Source organism: Acomys minous (genome assembly GCF_964271855.1).
Source record: "Acomys minous genome assembly, chromosome: 3".
Lineage (NCBI taxonomy): Eukaryota > Metazoa > Chordata > Mammalia > Rodentia > Muridae > Acomys > Acomys minous.
Window position 1 is genome coordinate 130924802 of NC_140485.1, and position 14516 is coordinate 130939317.

General features: G+C 46.4%; 1 protein-coding gene across 1 annotated transcript; it reads right to left on the reverse strand.

Annotated features, from left to right (window-relative positions):
- Window positions 1–5266: 5266 nt before the first annotated feature.
- Window positions 5267–14482, reverse strand: LOC311594259 (UL16-binding protein 1-like). The gene is made up of 6 exons (XM_084775848.1): window positions 14426–14482; window positions 14035–14129; window positions 8371–8514; window positions 6865–7065; window positions 6281–6541; window positions 5267–5695 (listed from the first exon to the last, which is right to left on the reverse strand). The coding sequence occupies exons 1-6, from the start codon at window positions 14443–14445 to the stop codon at window positions 5559–5561; spliced, it is 858 nt and encodes a 285-aa protein (XP_084631974.1). The 5' UTR covers window positions 14446–14482; the 3' UTR covers window positions 5267–5558.
- Window positions 14483–14516: the final 34 nt, after the last annotated feature.

Genomic DNA, 14516 nt, shown 5'->3' on the forward strand with positions numbered 1-14516 from the left:
AGTCAGCGACTGACTGGGGAAGTGAGGAATGGCATCCTGCAGAGCAGCACTGCAGCAAGCATGGGGGCATAAAAGATGGCAGAAGCAATCTGGCCTGACTCGCTGGTGATTAGGAGAAGCAGTGAGGGTGGTGGTTTTGTAGCAACTGCCTACCCTGCAGTCAAGCCCAGGATTCCAGTGATGAATTCTTCAGGGAGAAGAGGAGCCTTTTGTTCCCAAAGTGAGTTATCAGCCTGTCTAAGTAGATGATGCTCACTGGTTTATTTCACGTGAATCAGGGACTCATAAAACCTCGGGCAGTGGGAGGGGCTTAAGGGGGTTAAAGTGTTTGATTGTTGGATCTAAGGTGCTATCAATGCCCTGTTTGCATGGGGAGGATCAGAGATGACAGCTTATGTGACTCATCACCTGTAGCCACCTTGGGGTTGTCACTTGTTACTGGGGTAGGCAAGGAAACAAGGAGAGAGATTCGCCCCACACCTTCTGTTCTCAGGATGAGATTTAAACTTCAACTTTTAAGATTTCTGGGGTTTGAACATGCTCCATCTCACTAGTCCCATGCCAATTCCTCTGGAGCCACGGTCCTGGAGCCCCACAGGGGTAACAGTTAAGAGTCTTGCCTTGAGTCTCAAAAGAAACTTTGAACTTTGGGTATTTATTTATTTATTTATTTATTTATCATATATGAATCTCTATCTGCATGTACACCTGTAAGCCAGAAAAAGGCATTAGATCACATTAGATGGTTGTGAGCCAGCATGTGGTTGCTGGGAATTGAACTCAGGACCTCAGGAAGAGCAATCAGTGCTCTTAACCTCTGAGCCATCTCTCTAGCCCAATTTTGGGCCTTTAAAAGGGGTTGAGAGTGTGATAGTCAATAGGGGCTTCTGAAGTTGGACTGAATGCATTTTTGCATTATGATATGGCTACAAGCCTATGGGGGTCAGGGGGTGAAATGTGATGGTCTGAAAATGAGTGGCCTCCATAGGAAAGTTTTGGCAACTTTAAAAACTCAGTTATGTTATGTAAATATGTTTTTGCTTTAATCCCAAGTGTGAGGTATGGGGTTGCCTTGAGTTTGTCCACAGCTTGGAGAGGGGCATGGTCTTTGACAGCTGTAGTTAACTGGATTCTGAGGACTTGGAGAGGGTATAAATACTAGAGCCCAGGGAGAGGAGAAAAGGCTGCGACAGAGAGGAGGACATTTCAACTACACTTTGAGAAGATGGATGGAGAAAGAGGAAGGCTGCTGGTTACCTGGCCTGCTGGATATTCTGACAACTGAGATTGGTATTGTTCCAAAGAAGCTGATGACCCTAAACAGCCAGAAGAAATAAAGAGGTCTATGACCTTTCTCCCCACTGACCTTCCTTCTCTCCTACCTAGTGTTGGGGGCTTGGTGGAAGGGATGTAGAAGTATAAGAACCCCAATTAAATTAGTTCTGAAAGGCTTCTAGAGGGAGTCCTATGGAAGAGTTGGGCAAATGATTGAGGGAACAGGAAGGGTCAAGGACTCCTCAACAAGACCTACAGAGTTAATTAACCTGGACCCATGGGGTCTCACAGAGACTGAACCACCAATCAAAGACCATGACTGGACTGGTACTAGGCCTTTTGCACATATGTAGCAGATGTGCAGTGGTCTTCATGTGGATTCCCCTAGCAACTGGAACAGGGGCTATCTCTGACTCTTATGCCTCCCTTTGGATGCAGTTCCCCTAACTGGGTACCTTATTTGGCATCAGTGGGAAAGGATGACCCTAGTTCGATCTGAATATCTGTAAAGCAATCACATTATTATGAGATCTGCTTAAATCCAACATAACTCAAACACCAGCTCAATGCAAATGATAAAACTTATTGTAATCAGGCTGCTACTGATCAGTCAGGGCTGCAGAATAGACTAGGGAACTGAACTGCAACACCCAGCCAGAATATCACAGAGTATTTAAGCCTGAAAATCATAAACACCTGCACCAAGTTATTGTTGTTTTTCTATCAGTCAAGATAAGAGTTGGTTCCTGGCAAGGGAATGTGAACTTAGTTTAACCGCACCAGCAAGATGGAGAAGTTGTCCTTGAGACAACTGTCTCCTCCCAACAGAAACTGTCCAACGATTGGGAAGTCCCTAGCTCCCCTAGGACCTGGGACCTTGAATTTAGTTTCCCCCCCTACAAGTAAATGGAGTTTGAAAACAAAATGGCAGACTTTAGAACTAATTTCTTTTGCTTTTTTCCAACAACATGAAGAAAGTTTAAAAGCATCTGAATGGAAATGTGATATATTAAAGACACCAATTCAGCAAAAAGACAGCTTCCAGTAAGGAAAAAGGAGGGTGGGCATTACGGCTTTGGGAGATCCACCAGACAAGACTGTTCCCACATGGCTTTAAGCCAATAGAGAGTGTTTATTAGCTGGTGACTACCCTAGGTGCTTAGGATCCCAGTGTAGCATGGAGTCTTTCTCAGGGAAAGGTTTTAAGCACCAAAAACCATGTTCTGGGTTGACATAGTTCAGTTAAACACGGACAGTTAGACAGAAGCAAAGCCACAGAAGCCAAAAAGCAAGGCTAGTGCATTTAGAGACTTTTGCAGCACTATGGACCTTGATGGATTAGGCCTTTGTTTTCATTTTGGCAGGTGGTCCTGCAGTTGTGCTGAGTTTTACAGCCTGAGTGGCACTTCCATCATGGCATCATGGAGTCAGCTGTGCTAAGGTCTGGGGGCCCTGTTGTAGTTACCAGTGACTTCTACTAAACAACTACTCCTCAGTTTCCTTTTCTTGTGTTTAGTTGTTGCAGGTGTCCTGTAGTGATGCCTCAGACACTTTAATAGTGCCAGTCTGCTTAACGCCACTAAGTTGTACAAATTAATTAGGGCGAAATAGTCAATTTGGAAGCTCCCGTACTTTACTAGCACACCATTAGAGCTTAAAACCCAATGAGAGTCAGGCATGGTTGCACAGACCTTTACGTCTAATGCTGGAGGATCTCTGTGAGTTCAAGTCCAGCCTGGTGTACATATTGAGACCCTGTTTGGGGGGGGAGGGGCGGGGAGTGTTTTCAAGGGTGAACTATAGAATTCTCAAAAGTCTTTATCTCCAGTAGGTGGCGCTGCAGCCTGCAGCTAGAATGGGAATTGTGCAACTTAAGGCCAGTCCCTGGCCCAGGCAATGTTCAATTCCACTCCTAAGTTTCTGCCCCGAGTCCCTTAGCTTCAGCCACACCACCAGTGTCCCTCTCAAGCGGACCCCCCCTTCCTGGGGTCCCCCTCCATCGGAACCCTGAACTCATTTGCTCCTGCAGATCCCCTCCCCACCACCCTGCCCTCCCCTTCCTGCTCCCTGTAGTTCTAATTCTTGCCCCAGCGGCCCAGCCCCCCTACAATATCCCTCCCTACTCATTCTCCCCTCCCTACACTAAACTTTTCAAAGTTTCGTGAACTTGCTAGATCTTTATACCTATTGACTAAGAACAAAGAGAGCACTACAACTATTCAGTCATAAATAGAATAGAGGCATCGCCAACAAAGCTTGTGAAGAAAACTAATTACAAAAGAATACTCCGAAATTTTCAGATAAGAATCATATAATGTAGACCATCAGACATTTGCATAAACCTGAACGTGTGTAAAGCAATCACATGAAGAAAGTGTAAAAATATCTGAATAGGAAGATGGCTTTGCCCCATTTGTTCGTTTGTTTAATTGCTTCACAGCCTGATCCCAGCCCCCTCTGTTCTGTCCTCTCAGTCCTATCCTCCCCCCTCCCCCCTTCTTCTTCTCAGAGAAAGGGGGGCCCCCAAAGAGTACCAACCTACCTTGGCACATCAAGTCACAGTGGCACTAAGGGCTGACAGGTGACATTTTAAAGACACCAAGTCAGCAATCAGGCAGCTGTAGTGAGGAAAATGGAGGATGGACACTCCTGTTCTGGAGCATTCACCAGAGAAGACTACATGGTCATTTAAAAAGAATTCTTTAATTAATTTACATCCTGACCAAAGTTTCCCCTTCTTCCTTTCCTCTATCCCCCTCCCCCACCACACATGGTGTTTAAGCCAATGGAGACTCTTTATTATCTGATAACTATTCTGGGTCCTCAAGATCCCAGTGTAGCACGGGGCCTTTCTCAGGGAGAGGTTTTAGGCACAAAAAAACATGTTCTGGGTTGACATAATTCAGTTAAGCACAGACAGTTAGCCAGAAGCAGAGCTACAGAAGCCAAAAAGCAAGGTTAGTGCATTTAGAGATTTTCCCAGCACTGTGGACCTTGATGGATTAGGCCTTTGTTTTCATTTTGGCAGGTGGTCCTGCAGATGTGCTGAGTTTTACAGCCTGAGTGGCACTTCCATCATGGAGTCAGCTGTCCTAAGGTCTGGGGGCCCCTGTTATAGTTACCAGTGACTTTTACTAAACAACTAGTCCTCTGTAAGATTCTAGATGGCCTGAACTCAGCAGTGATATTATTAGCTAAGGAAATAGTGTTTTATTATTGGCTAAGGAAATAGTGTAGCTGAGGAAATGGAGTTCTATTAGCTAAGGAAATATAAGACTCCAGGTGGCCTGAACTCAGCCATCATGACAACAGAGTAGTCAGCCCAGCAACCAAGTTAAAAATTGTAGACTGATAATGAGAGGAAACAAAGTAACAGCAAACTGAGAGGAGCGAGTTAAAAATTCTCCACTAGTCTCCATCTCGACCCTGCCCCTGGAATTTCCTGCTCTTGTCTCACCCTACTTAGAATTAACTACCTTTGCATTTGCATTGACTCTGGACTCTGTGTCTCAATTGGGCTTCCAGGGATAGACTCAGACGACACATGAGTCTAGCACCTCGGTTTCCATTTCCTGTGACTGGCTGTAACAGGTTTCCTGTAGTGATGCCTCAGGCACTTTAATAGTGCCAGTCTGCTCAAGGCCACTAAGTTTATCAAGTTAACTTGGATGAAATAGTAATTTTTAAAGCTCTAATACTTTACTAGCACACAACTAGAGCTTAAAATTCAATGGCATGGTGGCACACACAGTTAAGCCTAATGCTGGAGAGTCAGAGGCAGGAGGATCAACTGTGAGTGACACTATGAGGGTGAGGGTGGCACTCATCTTTGGTCCCAGCACTCAGGAGACAGAGGCAGGTCAATCTGTGAGTTTGAGGCCAGCCTCACCTACAAAGTGAGACACTGCTTCAAAAAAAAAAAAATTAAAAAGTTTTTCAGTCATGAATTTTATACATTATACTCTGCTTTTGGAGCCTTATTTTATTATTGTTTTTATTTTTTATCACTCTGTGTGTGTGTGTGTGTGTGTGTGTGTGTGTGTGTGTGTGTGTATCATGTGTATGTGTGAGTGCTAATACATTTGTGCAAAAGTGCCCATGTGGAGGTCAGAGGGAACACTTGTGAACTCATTCTTCCTTCCAATACAGATTCCAAAAGTGCAAAGAGAAGCTTCTCTGAGCCCAGTGGAGAGTAACTGAGGGACAAGACCAGGTCTCCAGGAATTCACTCCTCTTCAGCATCCCTTGTCCATCTGTCCTTTATTCCTCTTCCAACAGTGTCCTTAGTGTCTGTCCATGCCAAGGGGCCACCTCAGAAAACATGCGAGAAGAAAGCAGGCGAAGATCAGCAGGACAGACGGGTTGGGCATGAATGCCATGGACTGAGGCTGGGTCACAGCTGCAGTAGTGGGCTGCCAGGCTGGAGTGGAAACACAAGTTGAGTCTTTGACCAGACCTCAAATCTGAGGAGATCTCACCTTAGATTCTGGGTCCTTGGGTAACTCAGGAGCACACAGATTTCCACCCGCTCTGCTATGAACAACTATTTGTAAGGGTCCTGAGGAAGAAGGGAGTGGGGATGCCCTGGTCCCCAAAACAGTTATGGAGCTATGGTAGGGGAGGCAGGGTGATGATGGGACCTCCTCTTTCCCGCTGGCAGGAGAGGAGCTGACATGGGAGGTCATGGCAGGGAAGAAGAAGGAGCTTGGTGAGAAGAAAGGGGACAGTGATTCTAGAATGAGGACAGGCCAGGAAATAGAAGGATGCCCAGACTGTGACAGCCAGAGAGAACCACGGGGAGCGACCAGTGTAAACACAGTTAACAAGATAGGAGATGGGGAGAAAGGAGATGACTGATAGGGACAATGGCCACTAATGGGAGACTCATGGTGATAAAATCTGCCCCCCCACCACACACACACACACACACACACACACACACACACACACACACACACACACACACTTCATCTGCAGAGAGCTTTCTCACCCTCTTCCCAGTTACCTGTAGGCTCAGGCTTTTTCTCCCAGTCCAATTTGAGTTCATCAAGCCAGGTCCTGCAGTCGCCCATTGAGGTCTTGATTAAAGAGGCAGTTACACCCCTGTTTTCCATCCCACTGAATCTAGAACCGGTACCAGTCCACTTTCCAATGTTTGAATCTAAGTGGGCCATTTGTGATCCATTCAGGGCAATGTTCCAGGATGCGCTGAAATGTCCATCTTTTGTATACTCGCAATACATCATGGCCTTCAGAGTGAAGGGATCTGTGCCCATTGGAAAGAGATTAGTCACTGGCCTGGATACATCCTGTCTGCCTACCTGCCCCCATCCCTTCCCTTCCTCTGACCTTGCCCTACCCACCACATTTTGCTCTTGCAAATGGATGTCTTATGTGGGATAACCACTGATTCTTTTTTTTTTTTTCTTCATGAAAACGTTGAATGTCCCTAACTTGTCACAAATCCTGTTCTTTCCTTCAAGGGATCATCTGATATGTTCTTTTAATCATTTTGTAGCAGTGGGGGGGTTGAACCTTGGGCCTCATGCATGCTACATCCCCAGCCCTATGGGGCCATTTGAAACTTACCTTTAATTACTTTAGACTCCTGCATCGTGTAAGTGTGCTCTTTGAACAGGTCAAGTAGATCTCTCAGAGTGTCACCATACTCTTCATAGATATTTGTGGTATTCATTCCCTTCCCCAGAACATCAGTGGCATCATCTTGGACTTCATTCTTCTGCTGTTCTGACCTGCCAATAGTGAAGCTGCAGCAAAGAGAGACAGCCTCTGTGAAGGAAACATGCAGTGAGGTTAGGGGAGAGAGAGCCATTCTTTCCTACTGGAAGGTGCAGGTCAAGGTGTGCCCAACCCTTGCTCTCTACCAGGACAATTCTTTCATCTGTTATCACGTGCCCTTGCTAGGGGTAGGCCCTGTCAATTACGGCAGGAAAAGTTCAGGATCTTTTTTTCTGGATCTATCCATTCTGTAAAATCTCCAGAAGCTGTCCATGTAGACTGTGTGGAGGCAGGATGGTGTATGAGGATGCTGGGCCATAGTGTGTGAGGATGCTAGGCCATAGTGTGTGAGGATGCTGGGCCATAGTGTGTGAGAATGCTGGGCCATAGTGTGTGAGGATGCTGGGCCACAGTGTGTGAGGATGCTGGGCCATAGTGTGTGAGGATGCTGGGCCATAGTGTGGGAGGATGCTGGGCCATAGTGTGTGAGGATGCTGGGCCATAGTGTGTGAGGATGCTGGGCCATAGTGTGGGAGGATGCTGGGCCATAGTGTGTGAGGATGCTGGGCCATAGTGTGTGAGGATGCTGGGCCATAGTGTGTGAGGATGCTGGGCCATAGTGTGGAAGGATGCTGGGCCATAGTGTGTGAGGATGCTGGGCCACAGTGTATGAGGATGCTGGGCCATAGTGGAGCAGGGTTAGGCTGGAACACAGGTTTCATGGAGAGAGACAGTTTTTACTGGTCTGTACGCTCAGATCATAGACTTGAAACTGCTGCTGGTTAGTGGTAACTGTCAGTTTCACACAGCCTAGAGTTACCTAAGAAGGAAGTCTCTATTGAGGGACTGTTTTGAGAGTTAATGGTGTAAGAATACCTAGCCTACTGTGGGCATTACCATTCCCTAGGCAGCTGGTCTCTGGCTGGATAAGAAATCTAGCTATGCCTGAGCTAGTGAGCCAGACAGCAAGTAGCATCCTCCATGGTTACTGCTAAGCCTCTCCTGCTTAGGTGCAGGTGAAGCAAGGTCCTTGGTCATATGTAATACTGTGTGGAACAGCAATTAGGCTGCCTCTGACTTCCTGTCCTGGCTCCCCGCAGTGGCAGACTATGACGTAGCAGTAGAAGTCTAATACATCAGTTTCTCCCTTCCGTTGCATTTGGCCTGAATGTTTTATCCCAGCAACAGAATGAAACTAGAACAGCCAATGTCAGGTCCCCTGGACATAATGCAGTGTTCCAGGGTGGCTTCCTGGAACCGCTCAAAGGATGACCCACACTACAAGATGCAGAAGCTCTAGGATATTATGTCCTGTAATAGAAGAGCGGTGATGAAAAATCTGAGATATGCACGTACTGGGGTAGAAGGAACAGCAAACATTTCCGGGGGAGGGTAGAGAGTCCATGCAGTTCTGTGGGATGCTGGAACACTTTTGTGGAGAAGCAGGTTCAGCATGCCCAGAGAGAAGGGTGTCATCTTGTGAGATGCTCAGGGATGATCCTAAATATAGATAGATGTTTAGTCAAACCAGATGTGGCTGGATATAATAATTAAAGACAAAACAGATGACCAAGAAGCTGAAAGCTTCTGTCCCATGAAAGCCCCAGGCTCCTGTGCCCAGTATTTAAACTGAACCATTAGGATGAGAGAGGCGGCACAGTGAGTGCAGGCTCTTGTGGCTCTTGCAGAAGATCCAGGTTTGGTTCTCAGCAACCACACATGGTGGTTCATCATTGCCTGTATCTTCACTTCTAGGGGGTCTGATGCCCTTTTTTGGGCTCCAAGGTCATTAGGCACATATGTGGTGCACATACATACATGCAGTCAAACACTCATATGCATTAATAGAAATCTAAAAAACCTTTAAAAGTAAACTCCTCAAAGACAGACCCACAGACGAGTTCCCAACAAGGAAGGACCACTCATCTCCTCAGCAAGTGCAGTGCTTCTCTCTGTCTCCTCCATCCCTGCCCTGTCACTCAGGAGTGAACCGCCAGATGCTACTGTGGATGTCTGCTGTGGTGGTTTAAATGAGGTGGTCCTCCATAGGCTCAGGTGCCTGAATACTTAGTCCCTCGTTGGTCACAGCTGTTTGGATAGGTTTACTAGGTGTGGCCTCCCTTGAGGAAGTACATCACTGAGGGTGTGGCTTTGAAAGCCGTTCTCATTTCTTCATCTCTGGACCTTTGTTCAGGTTTAAGATGTGGGCTCTTAGCTGGGCATGGTATCACATGGCTGTAATCCCAACACGTAAGAGGCAGAGGCAGGCATATCTTTGTGAGCCTGAGACCAGCCTGTTCTACAGAGTGGACACTAGGACAACTGGAACTATATAGTGAGAACTTGTCTCAAAACCAGACCAAACTAAACCAAACAAAGCTAAATTCAAAATATGTGGACTTTCAAGTCGCTGCTCCAGGCACCATGCCTGCCTGCTGCCATGCTTTCCTGCGGTAGGGAAAATGCACTACATTTCAAAGTGGCTCCTGGCATGGTGCTGGGCCCTGGGAGAGAGTGACCTCAGGTCCTGGGCTATCAGAAAGAGCATCAGGCCTCAGGGAGACTCATGAGGTGAGCACTTTCCCTCTAGGTGGTTAGGTGGACAGGCCGCAGTCAGACAAAGTATCCAGAAGTGACACATTGCTGCAGGGTCACAGCAAATCACTGTGTGCTGAGAGCTCCCTAGCAGGGAGAGACAAGACTCTTGTCTGACAGAGCATCTCCTGTTCTCAGGAGAGTAGTGGAAATCTTATCTCATCTAGAGGAAGTGCCTGGGGTCTCTTCTCAAGTCAGCTGCCACTTCTCCCTCTGCAAGCACCTCAGGCTTCAGGAGTGTCCCCTATGTTCCTTGGGACAGAAGGAATCCATGGACAACAATGGAGAGAACAAGAGGCCTTGAACCCAGGACCTCCTCCTGTCATTTCCAGCTGACCCAGCAGTCACAGGCAGCATAGAAGTCACTGCTGCCTGGAAAACCTGCATCCTTCATAGGAATTTTGAAGACATTCTGGGAGATGGGCACCAACACTGGTACATGGACTATACCCTAATCTGGCTTAAAGGACAAACCTGCTGTCTAATTCAGCAGTTTATTGCCTTCTGCTGCTGTCACACCAAATATAGAATTAAGTATTTGATGGAGAGAGAGAGAGAGAGAGAGAGAGAGAGAGAGAGAGAGAGAGAGAGAGAGAGAGAGAGACAAAGAGAGAGAGGACAAATTGAAACAAATTTAGTGTCTACAATCTACAGAACAAAAGAGCCCGCTCCTGCCTCATGGACACCATTACCTGATGCACCTACCCAGGAGGTAGACTACAGGGGCCTGGGAGCAAGGGCAGAAGCTTCCATAGGTCCCCACCCAGGTCCATTGTCAGGTGTTCCAGTCCCTGACTAGCTGAGGAGTCTTCAGGCATGAACACAGACTGCCACTGGGTGGACTAGAAGGTAAAAGGCGTTTTGTGGGTGAGACAGTGGGGAAGGAAGTTCACACTGTGGTGTGAGGTAGGTCATGGCCAATAGATCAAGCTTGGTGTCTGTTCACAAGACTTTGGCAGGGTTGATGACCTTTATTTACACCACCAAATAGTTTAGTTTTATTGGAAAAATTTTGTGTTTTTCCAGTTTCTTTGCCAAATGCCTGTTTACTCATTTGATTCCTCTAACAAGTGGAATCCTGCCGTTAGCGTGCTATGTCAGAAGTAGGTGGAGATGTTTGTGTCCTCTATAATATCAGTATTTACTGAATACTAATGAATTCACAATCTACATCAGTTTTATTGGCTTCAGTTTGCCAAGGACTTCGAATTATTTTTGATAAATGGCCACTGGTAAGTATGGGTTCTTTACTTTAATGCTGATTACTAGTTTAAACTCTCACGGTTTTTGTTGTTGTTTATTTGTTTTTTGTATTTGTATTTGTTTTTGTTTCTTCAAGACAGGTTTTCTCAGTGTGGCCTTGGCTGTCCTTGAGCTTACTATATAGACCAGGCTGTCCTTGAACTCAGAAATCCACATTCCTCTGCATCCTGAGTGCAGGGATTAAAAGCATTTGATACCACTGCCTGGCAGTTGTCAGATCTTTTATTACATATCATACCGTGTGTGTGTGTGTGTGTGTGTGTGTGTGTGTGTGTGTGTGTGTGTGTGTATGTGGTGTGTGTTTCTGTGCATGTATGGCATGTGTGCCTATATGTGGTGTATGTGTGCATATATAAGATGTGTGTGTATGTATTGTGTGTGTTTGTGTGCATGTATGGGATGTGTGATTGTTTATATATGGGATATGTGTGGGCATATATGTAATTTGTGTGTGAATACATATGGTGGATGTGCATACATGTGGTGTGTGAGTGTGTGTGCGTGTGATGTATGTGTCTAGGTTATAGAATGGCTAGAGAAGGATTAAGGAACCCACTGCATAGAAGCCTCACTAAGACAGAGCTCAGAGCCATTCTGAGCTCGCCTTAGGTGCGGGACTCCCTCTCCCCAGCAGGGCCTCTGGCTTTTTGCCTGACTCCATCTAGAGACTGTCTTTAGACACAGATGCCCCTAACCACATTTGATATATGTCCCTTGACACAGCCCCTTGCTAGCTCTCCCCTCCTTGCACCTATAGGATAATTAAGTACTATGTTCACATTCATATGAGAGGAGCATGCTGCCAAATGCATATCAAACATCCTTAAAGTGCCTAGTTCCAACTGATTACATAAGTCCATCCTGGGAGGCCCCCATTCACTCCTCAAGGGGTATCTGGCCTTTGTTCTCTTCAATTAAAGTTGAACTATCTCCATGAAGTGGTTCCCAGAGTGGTCATTCTCTGTCTTGCTCATGGCCTCCCAAGCTCTGAGTCTCACCTTCTGCTCCTCCTACCTTTGTGGGCTGGTGGCCAACAGCCTCCCAGGGAGGAGGAGAACCACACAGGACAGACTGCGTATTGGGACACAGTTATAGGATGACATGTAATGTGATGTTTATGAAAAGTGATTGCAAGTGCTGATTTAAGAAGATCTTCAAGATACATATGAGAGCGTAGCTGGACAATACCATCCTGATAGTTTTTTTTTTAAAGTAAGCATTTATATATAGACATCTAAGTATTATTCAGGACAACACAATTTTTATAATCTGTTCCAAATTTTTACCCCTCGTAAGAAAAAGTAAATATACTTTTAAAAATACAGTGGTATTAATTAATCATAAAAAATCTTCTGATATTATTCTGTTACAAATGACAGGTTGAGAATGTCAGTAGTGAAATTGACAGTGAAGGGAATTTAAGATATAATTAAATTGTGACTATGAAAATTTACCTTGTACCTGTTTTTAGTCTGTGTGGTTATGTAGAGAAATTGATACACAGAGAGGCTCAGTTAAATTTAGTCTCGTTTCATACTAACACAGTTTACTCTCAATTAAAATGTACAACAGGCATTTTTATATCCTGTCTCCCTGCCTTTCTAGACAACCAACAGTGCAAAGAGATTTCAGGTAGAGCTTTCTCAAGGGGTCAGTTTCCTCCATGGCATGTCTTCCCAAATTATTTTTCCACCCTCCACCCCTCCACACACAAAATTAGGACGTGGTATTTCAACACCTCTATTGTATTTAAAGGCTGGACCGGTCATCCCAGTGCAGCGTTAAAGGCCACACACAGACATGCGCGGCAGGAGGGAAGGCCCACTGATGATCATCAGTTCACAGGCAGTTTCGAACTATTCCTTACTTTAGACTGCAAATATCTTTGTATGTTGTTTCAGATTTTGAGACAGGGTCTCTCTTTGTAGCCTTGGCTATCCTGGACTTGCTTTGTAGACCAGGCTGGCCTCAAACTCACAGTGATCCACCTGCCTCTGCCTCCCTAGTGCTGAGACTAAAACCCAGCAGGACTGTTAGTATCAGCAGTCCTTGTTCTGTGGGAAGAGAAAGACTAGGTACAAGAGAAGAAGAATTCAGATCCCATGAACTCTGTGACATGACTCTACTTGACACAACCTTAAATCACCTGGGAGGGGAGTCTCAAGGGGGATTATTTCTATTGGGTTGACCTGTGGCCGTGTTTGTGGAAGGCTGTCTAAGTGAAGCTACTGGATGTGAAAACACCCCCCGCCCCACCTTCCCCCCGGCAGCACCATTCCCAAGTAGGGAATGCTGAACTCCATAAGACAAACTGACCTAAGCAAGTAAGAGAGCAACATGGGTACTTTTATCTCTCTCTCTCTCTCTGATCTTGACTATAAATGTGATGATTTAAGTTCCTACTTGACTATCTTTAATAATGAAGCATAACCTGGAATGGTACGCCAAGTCAAGCCTTGCGCTCCAGGTTGTTTTGGGCTATGGCATTTTGTCATAACCACAGATATGAAACCAGGCAGGAGTTGAACAGAATGGACACTGGTCCATATGTTTAGTAAAGTAAACACAGCAGCATCGGCCAAGCTGGCTGCGGTAGAGCATTCCTCCCAACCCCTGTGTGACTGTTTACATTGACAGCCAACGGCTGTTTCCTCAGCGATTTCCAGTTCAACATGACAGACTGAAATCTGCCTCAAACCTGACAAACAAAGGGGCAGCGTGTGGATATGGATGACAAGGCCCTGGGTCTTCTGATGTGCTGGTAAAGTTCAAAAGCAAAGAGCCCAGGGATTGTAGGAGACTGAGGAAGATAGTTTATAGAGGGCACAAAGCCTGGGTACAGGAGACTGTGCTGGCTTCCTAGAGAGAGAACACCGTGTGCCCATCACGCCACAGCACTCTGTGATTTCTATCTGCCACCTTGACCTCCCATTTCTTCTAGCCCTTGTCTCCCACTCTGCAGTAACTAATTTCTGTTACTCTTCAACTCCTCTACAAGTCCTGGAAGGGTGTGGCCTTGACACCCAGAAGTAGCCGGAAGAAGTGGTAGGTGGCCGAGGAAGGCAAGGAGTGTCCCACTGGGAGGACCACCTCTCCTAGTCACTATGGCCTATGTCTGCCCCTCTCTGTCCCTCATTCCCCAGTCAGATCCCAGGAGCTCACCTGTGGGGGCACGGACAGCCCAGCAGAATACCAAGAAGTCCAGGGCACGCTTCTGGCTCCACATTCCAAAAACCGAGGGGACAGCAGGCTTGCCGCTTTCAAGAGAGGAGAGGTAGCCTAAGTAATTAGTGCGTTGACCTCAGTTTCTCCAGAAACGTGGCTGTGAATTCGAGCTTTTTCCACTTTGCTGTGCCCGCTTTCTCTGTCTTTAGCCCTATCTTTTCCTAGAACTCTTTGTGGAGTCTGTGTGTCCCTCCAGAGTCCCTGGGGCTTTGGCCCCTTTCTTGCCTACCTCGATGGTTCTTTTCTATGCAACTCCTGCAGCGCACAGAGGATGCGACTGTGTGCCCAGGTCCTCCCAGGACCTCGGAGGTTCCTTCCCAGAACTTACCTGCCCTGGGGAACCTTCATTAACAGAAGCAGGAGGAGAAGAATAAAGCTGGCCCCTCCCACTGAAGTCACTTATAGCCTGTGGCCCCTCC